This window comes from Chelonoidis abingdonii, chromosome 6 (genome assembly GCF_003597395.2).
Source record: "Chelonoidis abingdonii isolate Lonesome George chromosome 6, CheloAbing_2.0, whole genome shotgun sequence".
Classification (NCBI taxonomy): Eukaryota; Metazoa; Chordata; order Testudines; family Testudinidae; genus Chelonoidis; species Chelonoidis abingdonii.
In genome coordinates this window covers 90523761-90538384 of record NC_133774.1, presented here as the reverse complement: position 1 = coordinate 90538384, position 14624 = coordinate 90523761, and the positions used below count along the sequence as shown (strand labels likewise).

Sequence of the window (14624 nt, the reverse complement as noted above, 5' to 3'; positions counted from 1 at the left end):
CCTCCCCCACCTCCCCAAACAACTAAGTATTCCCCATATCTTCTACAACTCCCACTAGTTTGTGTATTTCCACATAAACAGGTATGGTCACAGTGACATACGGGACAGTACCTGACTGATGTCGATAGGCTTATCGCGGTTCCCTGTTTGCATCAGAAGTTTGTAGGCCAGAACAGCATCATCAGATCCATTTTTATAATTGTTGTATGTGATTTTCCCAGTTTCCCAGTCGCTGTCAAATGCATCTTGAAGACCTACGATGAATTGGAAAAGGGGGAGGGGAAAGATTAAACATGCAGATAAGAAACCACCCTTTAAACAAATTACAGTTCGGAGAAAAAAAAGTAATTACTCTTTTTACATATATACCTATTTTGGGCCAGCCTGTAGCTTCCCTAATGAAGCTTCAGGATGATGTAAACCCACCCCTAGTCTCATGCTCACTGTGTGGCTGCGTTAGGGCTCTCCCCACATTATAGCTGGAGTGCAGGTGCACAGAGTCCAAGCTAAGGTCCGCTACGATCCTTCACCCTCTGTGAAGGGGGTGGAAAGAAGGAGCTGGCTAGCAGAGCTGAGCTAGTGAGAGAGTGGGTAAGTAACCTGCACTCAGAACAGAGCTGCAGTAACCCACTGCTCCCAGGTAGGGTGACCAGATGTCCCGATTTTAAAGGGACAGTCCCGATTTTTGGGTCCTTTTCTTATATAGGCTCCTATTACTCCCCACCCCCATCCTGATTTTTCACACTTGCTGTCTAGTCACCCTACTCCCAGGAGTCAGTGGGGAGCAGGGAAGGGATTATAACTTGGGGTCACAATTCCTTCTCCTGCTGGCATAGCTCCACATTGCCCCACTCACAGGGCTAGGAGTTAGGTGACAACCTAGCACTCTTTGTAAATCAAAAGAAGAGGATTCACAGAAGTCTTAATAAACTACAGTTGTGCAATGCTAATATTTTTTTTAAAATGTGTATCTCCACTCTTCGCAACCCCTGCCCCCACACATTACTGAAATCTCACCCTACACTGAATGGCATCAAAACAGAAACACCACTGACTACCATGGAGTTAAATCAGGAAGGAATTTAATCCATTATCTAAAAAGAAACACACTCCCCATACTGCTCTTCCCATCCCCGCTCCCACCCCCTCATGAGATGCTGGCCAAGCACATTAGCACTCTCATTAACTGTCTTGTGCTACTGCAGAGCGCTAGAGTAATAGGTTCTATGATACAACCAGAAATTCCACTGCAAGGGGGAAAATAAAACCACACTCAAACTTTCAACTTCAAACAACAACTCAGCTGCTTCTTGAGCACAGCGTGAGTGAACACGATTTTGTCAATTTGTTCCATCTGTTCAACTTGTATTGCTAATACAAGTCGTGGGATCTGCTGCCAGCACGTGTAAAGATCACAGCCAACACCTATTCACTCTCAACTGTTATTTTCCTCTTTGCCACCCTTTCGGGGGGTGGACGGGTGGAGAGGAAAGGGGAAATACCTCACTCCTCACAGCACAAATTTGGATCAGATTCAGAACAGGAAGCCACAATCCAGTGCAAGGAGGCTCTTTGAAAACAGATGACAAACCGCATGTCCTGGGAAGGGAAGGAAAAGCAGAGGGGCAAAAAAAAAAAAAAAGCACCGACCCACCTCACAGCTGCCCTGAGAGGTTGTAATCAAAACCATCATTACAGAACTGATAGGTTAGCTACAGCTGTAAAGAGATAAGAGTGTTGGAAGAGAATCCATGACCTAAATGCCACACAGCCTTAGGGCCTAAGTGCTCATTCTCCTTTACAAATGCTTACCCCTCCCCCTAGAAAGCTGCCTCCCATGCAGACCTCCATAATCATACTCCCCCCTTCCCCCACTAAAGCCAACAGGTTCAGAACAAAGCAATAAAGCAAGCCTTCTAAACCCAGCTTAGACAGTACCCCAGCCCCTTGCCCAGAACAAAGGGAGACCATTTTTAACACCAGATACTTCAATATCATCTAAGTGACTCCAAAGCATGCAATATGAAAGGTCTGCTTGTTGGGCACTTGCAGTGGGCAAGATATAACTTAGGAAGTGGAAAAATACAAATCTCTCCTTCCTGGATACAGGTTTATTCCATTAAAACCTCCAGTGAAATGGTTATAAGCACCAGTTGTGTTATCAGAATAATAATGTAAAAGAGCATGTTGGGAGTTAAAGGAGGGTTGTTCAAGAAGAACAGGGGAGAGGAGGAGAGACCACCAAAGAAAAGACTGACTTGTAAGTTACTATATACATGACTTTCCTTGGTAGAGTACGTACAAGATGCTATGCTAAACACTATATTTGGGGCCAGAGTTTTCAGATTAATAAATGCTTCATACAACAGGAACTACTAGATACTCAGATAACCAGAATTAGCCATTTGCATTCAAAATTACTCAACTTGTGCTTACAAATTCAGCATACAATTGTGCATTAAGTTTACATAAGTAACCTGCATGAAAATTTGGTCTTTTCCCCCTCCCTTTATACTTTTTAAAAAAATGGATCTTCACCACGAACTCCAAATCCATTTTGAATATTTTATGACTTAGATAGCTTATTCCCTTTATGTTGTTACTGGAATAGGCACAAGTACCAGCACCAGTTTCTTATTATTGAATCAGTACATTGCTGAGATCTAGAGACGTCAGAAAGAGTACCTAAGAAATCATCTTTAGGTGTGCATAACTTCTTCATGATTTCAAAATTGCTAAAACTTACAGACCACCAAAATTACCATGACACTTTTAAAAAATAAAAGTTGTGAATTCAAAGGAAAATAGCTACACATTAAAAGTACAACCAAAAAACTAGTATGTTCTAAAAATAATTGTGATCAGCAAAATCTTTTGGAACAGAAAGATAAAGCTACTTGGTGGTGTCTTCCTTTGGCAAAGCTATACAAATGAAGGCAATTTTTAAAATGGTATATGGAGGAACATAGGAACATAAAATTTGTCACATGAAGCAGTAACCTATGCTTGATGCTTCACACAAAGAAGGTGAACCACCTGCATTTGGCCAATTTTGCCATACTGTACATGAGATGTTGGGGATGAGGGAATGAATTCCTTCCTGATCCATGCGAACAGCAGGCACTGTGAAGCACAGGGTATGATTACCCTTTGGAAAACAAGTGTAATTATAACTCAACAGGGAATATAAATTACCTCATTTACATCCGGTCACTTATATACACAAAGTTCATATTTCCAGTTCTAAATGAAATTATTAGAAACGTTAATTCCTTTCCTTGATATTTTCAGATAAAAGAGAAAATGCTTGCATTATTGAAAATCAAGGAGCAAGACAACGTTTTAAAAGATTTTGTGGAAGACTGAAGCCATATAATTCCACTGAAAATAAATCAGTGGGAGTCTTGTATGGCTAACGCCAAGCACAACACTTTGATAAAAAATGCTGCTGTTCACATACTATTGTTACCTACCAAATCCACCATGCAAATATTTAGGTGCCTGAGGGGCATATTCAGCCGGCAATCTGTGCATTGACTTCCTAGTGAAGTCAATGGGAATTATCGCTGTAGTTCAAGCACGTGAAATAACCTTAGTTTGCCATTAGAAAGATCATATCATGTTCTCTAACAAACAATCACATCATTCTGATACAATTCCACTGGCTCTCCATTCATTCCAGGATACAATTTAAAACTGTCCTTCTTCCTTGTTTTTAAAAAGCTCCATGGACCTGTTCCAGCCAGCTTCACCGGCCTTTGCTCTCCTTTTACTTCCTTTCCATTCCGCTCACTTAGTCGTGGGTCTAGCTAGCACAATACAAGAATTAGGTATCATTATTATCACTACACCTGCTCCTTCAGATAATCACACTAGTACAGGTGTGAGAGCTTTCTCTAGTGTAGCTCTTAGATCCCTCTCCTTCATCAACACTCCATAATGTTACAACATCTCCTCTCCTTTGCCTACACTGCTTAATGTTTTTCTCCTTCTATTTTAATCTACACAATATAGTTGTTTTATATTAGTTGTACAGTTCTCCCTTCTAAATGTCAAGTGAAAGTCACATTTATGACCTAAAAGGAACAAGAGTTCATCAGGGCTGAGGTTTTTGTCAAATCACAAGTTTGGGGAGCCTGCTTATTCCTCCCTAGTGTGTTTTTTTTTTGCTTAAATGTGTCATGCAAGTTACATCTATTATCTCAAAAGTGTGTGAGTTACACACACATCCACCTCCTCTAAAAAGCTACCATATGATTGCAAGGGAACAAGGGAATGGTGGATAATGTGGTGCACAGGGCTTGCTCAGTTTTTGGGTGAGCTGTAGACAGGGGTGGCTCTAGCTTTTTTGCCACCCCAAGCACGGCAGGCAGGCTGCCTTTGGTGGCGCACCTGCGGGAGGTCCCCGGTCCCACAGATTCGGCAGCATGCCTGTGGGAGGTTCACCAATCCTGCAGCTTCAGCATACCCGCTGCCGAATTGCCACCGAAGCCACGGGACCGGCAGACCTCCTGCAGGCATGCCGCCAAAGGCAGCCTGACTGCCACCCTCACAGTGACCGGCAGGACGCCCCCGCAGCTTGCCGCCCCAGGCACGCGCTTGGAGTGCTGGTGCCTGGAGCTGCCGCTGGCTGTAGAGGTAGTGGCTTTGGAAAAAGGAGGTGTGGCTTGGGCCAAATCCCTTGCTCAGTATCATCCTCCCAGTAGCACAGTGAAAAAAATGGAGCAAAACGAAACCACTCTTGAACATGGAACCAGAGCGGTTATTGGTGCTGGTGTGCAGTCTTCGAGAAACTCTGAGTCCCTGTGGGATGCAGCTGTGATTACATAAGATTCATTTGTCACATAGATGTCAGATTCACAATAAGTATATAGTGGAACCTTTAAGCTTTGGGATATGGACTGTGTGGTGTTCTGGTTTAAATAAATGTGAAGAGACAGATTTGCCTCTGAAAGAATCAGGTGCCTGTAATGGGCATGATGACTGATTAGCTTACTGTGTCACTGAAAAAAAAGCTGGGTTAGGCATTATCTTTTATTGGACCAACTCCTCTTGGTGAGAGAGACAAGCTTTCCAGCTACACAAAGCTGTTCTTCAGACCTAGTGTTTACCACACAACACTGCCAGCAGCAATCCTGCCCTCTTTCCAGAATTACCTCTAGCATTGCACGCTGAGCACCAGCACAAACTTGAAGACACAGAAATAATATCTACAATAAACACTCTCCCCTCAAGCTAACTACTCATACAACATCTCTTTCTTCTGTGTATAGGAAACTATTTACATGTCTGTATCGTTGCAAAACATCCAAAAAAGGGAACACCCCACAACTTCCTGTATTTCTTTCTGAGATTGCCTACAAATTGCTTTATGTAAAAACACAGTAACAGAAACAAATCTCAGTTGAATACCAGCATATAAGTGTATTTGGAAAAGTATATTAAAAACTATTGCCTTTTCTTCTCCTGCAACTAAGTGTGCTTCTGAGCAAAATATTCCAAGCAAAACTTTCATTAAGCTAATGTAACAAACTGATGAATGAATCTCAGACCTAAAAAACAAAACAAAACTAAAGCTCCTCTCAGTCTCAATATATATTAAATACAAGAGAGAGCTTGACCATTTTTGGACTGCATGCCACTTAGTGGTTTTACGTTCACCATGCTGCCCACATATTTTCAGAAGGAAAAAAAACAAACAAACAAAAATACTAGAACTTTTATGCACATGTTTGCTAGAAACTATTGGCTACATCAGTAATCTGTAAACAGTTATGGGAAAACGTAGACTGTCTCCACAGGTAAGCACAATTTATTTTTCAATTGACTAATACTTCCTAAAAGACCTTCCAACATAAAGATGGGAGAGGGACAGGTGCATTTCTAGGCAGAATTTGATGACCCATAACTAAGAAATGTTACATTTGCTGTAATGTTACTGTTTATTTTCAGTACTAAAGAATAAATTGTTTCAGAATGAATTACTATAATAATCCTACTCACTTGGCCCCTGATCCAACAAAGCACTTAAGTAACACGCTTAACTTTAAGCATGTGAATAGTCCCAGCTGAAGCCAACGGGACTGCTCATGTACTTGAAGTTAGGTCTTTGTTAAAGACACAGGCACAAAAAGACCCATCAAACCCCTCTATTAGCCATTCAGCAATATTTTTACCTTGCAGCCAGTCTCGAAAGTAGTGCAACCACATTTTGGGAAGCTGCTTATTTTCCTCCAACAAAACATATGTAACATTGCTGAAACTTTTGTGAAGGTCATAAAGTAAGTGCTGGATGTTGGGGTAGTCTGCTTTCTGTGTCACTATATACATGTTGTAGAAGGAGAAGTACTTGAATTGTGCAGCAATAAAGTCATATTCTCGGGTTTCCCGCGGTACAATGTCTGTGAGATCCAGTCCATCTCTCACCCGGGTAGTACCGTAAAGACTGACACCCAGTAAACCCAGGAAAAGGAAAATAACTACAACCTGCAATAGAAAATGGAAATGCAGTAAGTCTCATGTTTCTAAAGAAAAGATGCTGCTTAGGGCACATTGGAGGAATTACTTTGAAATTTACTTTTTTAGTATCATGCTTTTAACCCCTACACACGATGCACCCTTTCTAATTCCTATTATAGACAATGGGAGTTGGACCATGCGCTATACATTTTGAAGGGAACAAAAGTTAGAAATTTATTTTTAACTTATTTTCACTGTTTACAAACTTATATTACAGATGCCAGTGTCTCCCGTCACTCAAAATCTGTGTAATAAAAATACTGTCACTGGACACAGAAGTAAACTGAGTCTTCAAGTCTTAAATGAGCTCTAAGATTTTAGAGCTCATTTAAGAATAAATATTCCAAAATGAATCTCTGTCTGTTGGCAGTGTAATTTACCAAGCTCTAATGTAGTAACTCATATTGCTCCAAAATACAAAAGTCTTTCCTCTTGGGCAAGGGAGAAATATGTATTTTTGTTAAATGGATGTACATTTTGCAGGTTACCTTGGCTTTTGGTTTTAGCAGGAATGGAGCGTAATGCTTTTCGGCAAAAGATGAGAGCGTCCATTTAGTACAGGGTGGCTCAAGACAATGCATATTTGAGTCTGAAAACTGGGAAAGCAAATCCCTCGTCGAGCTTGTGCTTTCTGGGCTCTGGCAGCTGAGGTTATCCTGTGTCACTGTGACTGGCTGCACAGATATTTCTGAGCGGGGCTCTGCTGTGGTATAGTACACCTGGGTATGAGGGTCATATTCTGTGCGCAGCTGCACTGTAGATTGCATTGTAATCTGAGTTTCGTGTGCAAAACTGTGACTGCTGTAGGGTGGTGGAGGGCTGTAGAGAGTGTTATCATTATCTGCATATACTTGAGGCTCAATCTGAATCACTCTGCTAGTACATGGACTGAAAGAGAAGAGACAAACATCCAATTAGACTCATACATTTTCATCAGATTAGACAGGGTATTCTTTATGCATGTACAACTAATAATAGTTTTTTCTACTTTAGTTGTATATAATTTTTTGATGAAGATTTTGTTTTGCACTTTAAGGAAACACTTCGCTAAACAGGGGTAAAGAGAAGGTGCCTACATAAATATATATGTATCTTGTGCCTGCCAAAACAAATCAAATTGCATTGGGGGTCTATATGTATAGATAAGTAGATAGGCCCAGATCCTGATCTATGTTTTGTGCCGCTTAATTGGGGAAGTAAATAGCAGCTGTGGGTGCTTGGTACTTCTGAAAATCAAACTCAAAAATGGAGGACCCAAAGTTAATGAAAACTTTGGGAAGTTTTGGTCTAAATAATTTCCCAGACGTCACACACTGAATCTATGGCAAAGCCAGGAATAGAACCTGAGATCTGGGTTCACAGCCCCTTGCTTCAACCACTCCCTGTACCTTGAAAACAAAGCTAGAGATGACACAGCACATTCTCCCTGTTATAGAAAGGTTAAATTGTGTCTGGTCCTTAGTGGGTGTGCAAAGGGGAGATGATGCAAGGTGCCCTCTCTTCTGTGCATAAACCAACTGCAATGGGAGGGGAACTGTAGTCAGTGCTTCAGACTAGCTCCTCCAGTGATCAAGGGCACTGAAAGCCATTGAACAAAAATGTATACCCTGTAAAATGATGGAGGTCGTGCACTCAGTTGCTATTATTACTTCAAGGCAGGGGTGCTGATGTACCGCAAGAACCCCCAAGTTCCCTGCCAGTGACTCTAGTCTTTCCATGGGCTCTGCTCCAGAAGCATTTGCCACAAAGCTGGCTCAGTGCACAGGGGAGGTAGAGAGGGGGCAGAGTTCATGCTGCACCGATTTCCTGGATGGTGGAGGTGATGCTGCAGTCCCATCCATCACTGAGGGCTTGTCTACACTATGAGAGTTACAGCGGCATAACTATGGTGCTGCAGCTGTGCCTCTGTCACCTCATAGTGTTAACTCTCACTGCAGCAATAAAAGGGATTCTTCCATTGCTGTAGTAATTCCACCTCCCTGAGTGACAGAAGCTAGGTTGATCAAAGAATGCTTCCATTGACCTTGCCAAGCCTACAGCAGGGTTTAGGTCGGCTCAGCTGTGGTGCTAAGGGATATGAATTTTGCACACCCATGAGTGCCATAGCTATGTCACCCTAAGTTTTATGTGTAGACTAGGCTTAATTCTGTCCAAGTCTGTCATGCTGTGGCATGGCCCTCTTAGCACCTCTCCCAGTCCTACAAAGAGCTGTACCCTTAAGTCACTTCCCAACTCTAAACTTCTGGAAGTTTTTTTCCCCGTAATGTTTAAAGGTTTCCATGTATAACAGTAATAATTATACAAAGCTGACGATAACTTTAAGTACAAGTGATGCCTTGTGGCCCTCACATTTTGGCCGGTCCCTGAGAGAAATACCCAAAATGGAAATAACTCTTGCCTCACCCCAACCCCGCACCCTTCTACTTCAGCACATGGGCCTCTCTTTGGGATCCTACAAAAATAATGAAAACAGTGAACTAAACACTTGTGGATATTCTCAAAGCATGAGTCCGCTACAAACTTCTGGAAAGTTATGCTCCAAAGAGTAAAATGAGTGTGTGTGGCACAATATGTATGGACCAGAGAAAGCACTATTTATTGTTTTACATCTACCCAGTCAGAAAACCAAGATAGCAAACGTGCTTCACCTGTTAGCGATAAAATCATGCTGACAACATGCTACTATGGGCCTGATCCTGCAGTCCTGAAGCATGCAGTACTCCTGCTCACTGCAGTGGGAACTATTCACACAGAAGGGCTGCTGTGTTAACCCCAAGTGTTAACCACAAGGAGATTGTTTGATACAAAGTAACACTCCCAGATAGCCTCACCTTGTAAAGCAGCAGAATATATCCAATCTCCTGTCCTCTCGACGGTAAAGGTCCATGCTTAGAATAGCAGGAAAAATTAGCAGAACCATGGCAAAGTTGAATACCACAACAACCGCAGCCTAGAAACCAGGTGGAGGTAAAGAGATGTCATCACTAAGCTTCATGCTTTTAGGACATAGGCTTAAAAAGCTTACAAACGTCTTTCAATTCCAACATGTCTATCCATTTGTCATATCAGCTCATGAGTACATTCAGACTTTAGTCTGGAGGGCTGAGAGAGGTATTTTTACATTCCTATTTCATTATGGTGAATCAACTGTATTCAATTAAAGTCTGTAATATTAAATTTTATATTGTTCTTATGTAGGTCCACCAAGACATGGTGATGGACATTGAAAAAAATCAATACAATAAATTATATTTTTGCAAGAGAATTTGTATTACTGTAGTTTTAATAATGCAGAAAGAAAAAAAAACATCCTGGGGTTAAAACTGTAGCTATCAATTTAAGTTATGAAGTTATGAAGTCAGTTAGCTATCACTATAACATTACAGAATAGTGTTAAATCAATAATGGAAAAAGCTCTAATTAAACTTTAATGAAAATGCTAAATGTAGTAATGTACTATACATTTGATGTAATTAGCTAAAATCCAGCTATAAAAAACAGAGTAATATTTCAGGATTATTTATAGAACTCCCCCACTCAAGTTTAATACAGTTTGATTAACGAGCCAACTTTATTAAAATAACTTTTTAAATGGAACAAGGATATTAAATATTAATTTTAAAATGAAAATTAAATTCAAATCTCAACTGTTCCCCTACCTATTGCATATAAACAAACAGGGTGCAGCACATATTATTGTTATTAATTTGTTCTGTAGTAGTGTCCAGAAGATCTGCCATGGACCAGAATCCCATTGTATTAGGTGCTGTCCAACAGAGAACAAAAAATTGGACCCTGCCCCAAAGACCTGACAATCTACAATCATGAAACGATAAGTGACATGAACAATGGGATTCCTTCACCCGATTAGAGAGTAAAGAGTAAAATACACATCCAAAACCATTCTCTAAAACACATATTAAATACTACGAATGACCATAAAAGATGGAAGAACAGTGTGTAAAGAAAGAAGAACAGCGTGTGGAGAAAGAAGAAATTAACCCAGAAAACAAAACCTCATTTCAAACTCAAATGAGCAAAATATTCAAAATTATTCTCAAAAAAACCCCAACAACATTAAGCTCTTTGGGTTCGGCCTAAGTTACCAACAACATATAAGAAGCATGTTACTCTACCGTGGCTCAATGTGTGTGGCTCAATTTAAGGAAAGGGCATAAACAGATGGCACGTTCTTGCCTGCCTCCCGCATGTAACTTCTGTGTTGTATGTAATTTTGGTCCAAAATGGTCACTAACTGAATTTCACGGGTTTTGAGAGCCCAAATTGCTATACCTTTGGCCTGATGATTTTCAGAAGGATGAGGACTTAATACTCCAAAGAAGTCAATGGGTGCTTCAGGTGCTCAGCACATCTGAAAACCACACTCCATGTGTCTCAAAACTGGTAACCCAGAATCTGTGGCATCCAAAATTAATATCCAGTTTTGAAAATGTAGCCCGTATCATGCGGCCTTGTACAAGGCAATTTTGACTTTTTCTGTGCCTCCTCTGCAAAACCAGAGCAATAAATCTCCCAATGGTGTTATGAGGATTAGTAAGTGCTTGCACAGTACTCTGAAGTTATAAAGCACCAATTATTATTACAACTTTCTGAGAATGACAGAACCACTAGTGTAAACATTTTCTAGTTATATTAATCCTAAAATTGTAAATATACTGTACTTTAAAGCAGTTTACACTTCTGCTCCTTTTTATATTAAGATCATTAACCCGATTAAAGCAAAATTTTCATGCCACTGATCTGACTGGAGATGTCACTATTGATAGAGTTTCTTTAGCATTAAAAAGGCTAGTTAGCATTTAACCAACACTTGAATCTTTCAGGGAAAAGATCCAAGGACCATTCCATGATTTATAAATACCCACACACAAAGGTATGTAAGGTCATAGCCAGGACTGCAAAATTAAGTGATTTCCTTTTGATCCTTTCTAGAATGGATTGAATCTGTCAGGAAAACAAACTGCTGCTTTAGCAGGGGAGGTATTTACTGAGCCTACTTTGCAGAAGTTTTTTTTTAATTATTATTATTCTGCAAAGTCAATCACGGTTGAAGTATCTATAAAGCACAAGTAATTAATTCAGTTAAAGTAAGAGCTTCTGTCAACCTTCCTGCAAACTTTTTGAGATTTTGGTAGACCAGTCAAGCCCTGCTCCCAATTTCCCAATATAGTCCCTAATTATTCCAGCATCCACAAAACCTTCAACTGGGCCCCCAGCTTCATAGACACCCTCCTCCCCAACACTTCCACATACAGCCCTTACCTTACTGGATTCCACTGTGGGTACCAACAACCCTTGGGTCTCAGTTGCCTTGGGGCTCTATAGTTAAAATTGCGTTGGGATTTGTACTTAAGCAAGATTAACAGCATTCTACTTCATACTCTAATGAGTAAATTTAGTCTCCACATTAAACATAACTACTCTTCCTAGGACTACTGAATTCTCCATAATGCAATTTTGGTCACAGATATACTGACTTTGCCAAAGAAAACATTTTTCAAACAATCCTTTTGTGAAACTTCCTTCACAGTCTCATAGTTTTATGGACTCCTCTAGCTGAAGTATCCCAGTCTTTACAAACTCCAGACTTACTCACCCACTCACACAGACAGAATGACATCTCAGATATAAGATAGTTTTTAATTTTTAAAATGAAGAGTTTAAAATGAATATCAAGAGTTGTTCTCCTTATCAATCTTAACTCATCATCTCATCAAAGAGAAGACAACGGACCTGATACAGCCTACCTCTCTGAATCCCCAGATCAGCTCCTAACATATACTTCTGCCTCTGGGGACCCAGAGAAGCAAAAAGAGCAGGAGACTTGGGAGGAAGGCGATGAGCATCAGGGTTAGTGGGTGGGGTCTGCAGTGAGGGGAGGGCAGATTGAGGACGAGCAGAGTTTCTAAGTGCCGATGTATCAGGACCTCAAAGGCTTCTCTCAGTGCTACTGTTTGTTATGGAGGTTTGGTGTCTGGGTTGAGTGATGTTTGGGTATTGAGGCATGTGAACGAACTTGGGCCTTCACTGATAATTTCCTTGATTTGCAGTGATTATGTCAACAGGAACTGCACCTTAACTCTAAGTTAATGAAGTCTGTAGTGTGGGAATATACTGTTAGACTACAGGGAATCTGAAATCAGCAGCCACAAGACCCAGCAGAGGGAGCTGGGAGTGGGAAGAGCCTCATGCCTCCCTCTTGAAAAGTCAACAAAAGTTCTGGGATTAGTCCGAGAGGGAAGGAGCTGAGGCCTCATTTGGGGGTGTGGGATGAAGGGGCTCTCTAAAGAGTGAGCATCAAACACATTCCAAGTATTTGGCTGCTTTCTCTGAACCAAACTTAAACATTTTAGTAATCGGCTGCTGTAAAATCTGGTGGCTGCTGCTGCATCTGTTAACTGAAATAAGAGAATAGAAGTCTGTGCTGGAGTCACTGAGGGAGAAGGTAAAAGGGCTGGTAGGTTGGGGCCCTGCCCAAGGTATGTGCTAGTCTTTGCCATTCCTGGTAGACCACCCAAGGAGAGTGGGTGTGCTGCACAGCCAGAGGTGATGAGCAGATGAGGAGGCCTGTCACAAAGACTTCCACCTTATTGCTGCCTCACTGCAACTCCCTTCTGATAGCATACATGTCTTGGATTCTCCCCTCCCCCAGCTTTACTTCTGCTCCTTAAATCCTCATGACAGGAGCAGAGACAGTTTAAAGAGTAGGAAAAGAGGAGAGGGCAAGCCTTTTCAGTGTTATCCCACAGAGTAAGATAATGAATTCATTTAACAACTTACATTCTCTCTCTCTCTCAATAAAGCACAGGTATCTCTTTCAGCTACACAGGACGTTGTGTATTATGACGAAAATCCCACATGTGACAACCTACTTTAATATTTAGGAAAAAGTTCATCATTCTTGCAGTGAGGAAATTTGTTATTGCTACAATTTGTTGGGCTAAGTTCCATGCTTGATTACTAGAACATCCAAGTAACCCCACTACATATACAGGGCCAAATTCAGCCCTGGTGTAAGTGGGCTAAGTTCTATTGATTTTCATGGAGTTGTGCCCTCTTCTGCCAGAGCTCTATTTGTCCCATGAATTCAACAGGGTTGCACAGGTAGGGCAGAATTTGACTCAGTTTTTATATTCTTCCACTTCCTCCTCCACTTAGAAATAAAATAAAGAGCTATTTTTGAAGATGTTCTTACAGCAGATTTGGCCAAAAGAATTCACAGATTTCTTTGATCGCCTACACTAATTTTAAGAATATTATATATATCTATAAATTTAGGACCCAATCTTGATAGCCCTCTAGGAGGTGAATCAATGTGAGTTTGGGTGAATCAATGTGAGTATGAATGCTCATAAAAGCATTCAGCATCTCAAATTCTATGCCCCTGAGTTAAACAATTTATGAAAGCAACAAATGACAAAAAACAAACAAACCAACCCCCACCACGTAATAAACGCTGTAAAGCCAAACAAACCCCCTCAGATAATACGTTGTAGAAGCTCACTTTAAGACTGCTGATTTTCTTTTCTTTATATTTGATAAAGGCTAGTACATTATGTAAGATCTGCAAAGGTTACAGAATAAATTTGAATTTAAAAGAAAAACATTAGTCAACTCGAGACAACAGCCCCCTATTTTGTGGGCTTTGAATTTCTTAAAGTAACTGAACATTTCAGAAGTATGGATGAGCTACATTAGCTCCCACAACAGAAGTTCAGAAAGAAGAAAGTGTTGATATGCTGTGTTCCCATTTATAGGCGCTAGTCAGGAAGTCATTTATTCTCCCTCAGCAGCTGAGTTATTTTACAGATCCTGGGCCTCAAAAGCCATGGAAGCTTTGACAGCTATCTTGCAATGTCTTCAGAAAAGTGAATGAAGAAAGAAATAAGGTCAAAAGCAACCCTCTTTTTAAGCCCATCTGCTAAAAGTTTGCTATCTAGATTAACAGAAATCAGTATCTATGAAAAGAAAACTGCTGTATTTCAGTGCTTTCTAAGCTCCACTAGGAAAATGTCAAAGTCAGCAAGGAGTTCTTATTTAAACAAACATGAATGAAAGGGAGAGGGAGGAAGAAAATTGTAAAT

General features: G+C 40.7%; 1 protein-coding gene across 3 annotated transcripts in view; it reads right to left on the bottom strand.

Annotated features, from left to right (window-relative positions):
• Positions 1 to 14624, bottom strand: part of PTCH1 (patched 1) — a 76857-nt gene that overhangs the window by 21116 nt on the left and 41117 nt on the right. For all 3 annotated transcript variants that reach the window (XM_032774099.2, XM_075067218.1, XM_075067219.1), the window contains 4 exons: positions 9351 to 9469; positions 7008 to 7407; positions 6177 to 6486; positions 112 to 254 (listed from right to left, as the gene is read on the bottom strand). In XM_032774099.2, the coding sequence (XP_032629990.1) occupies positions 112 to 254; positions 6177 to 6486; positions 7008 to 7407; positions 9351 to 9469 (972 nt within the window). The remainder of the gene's footprint in view (positions 1 to 111; positions 255 to 6176; positions 6487 to 7007; positions 7408 to 9350; positions 9470 to 14624) is intronic.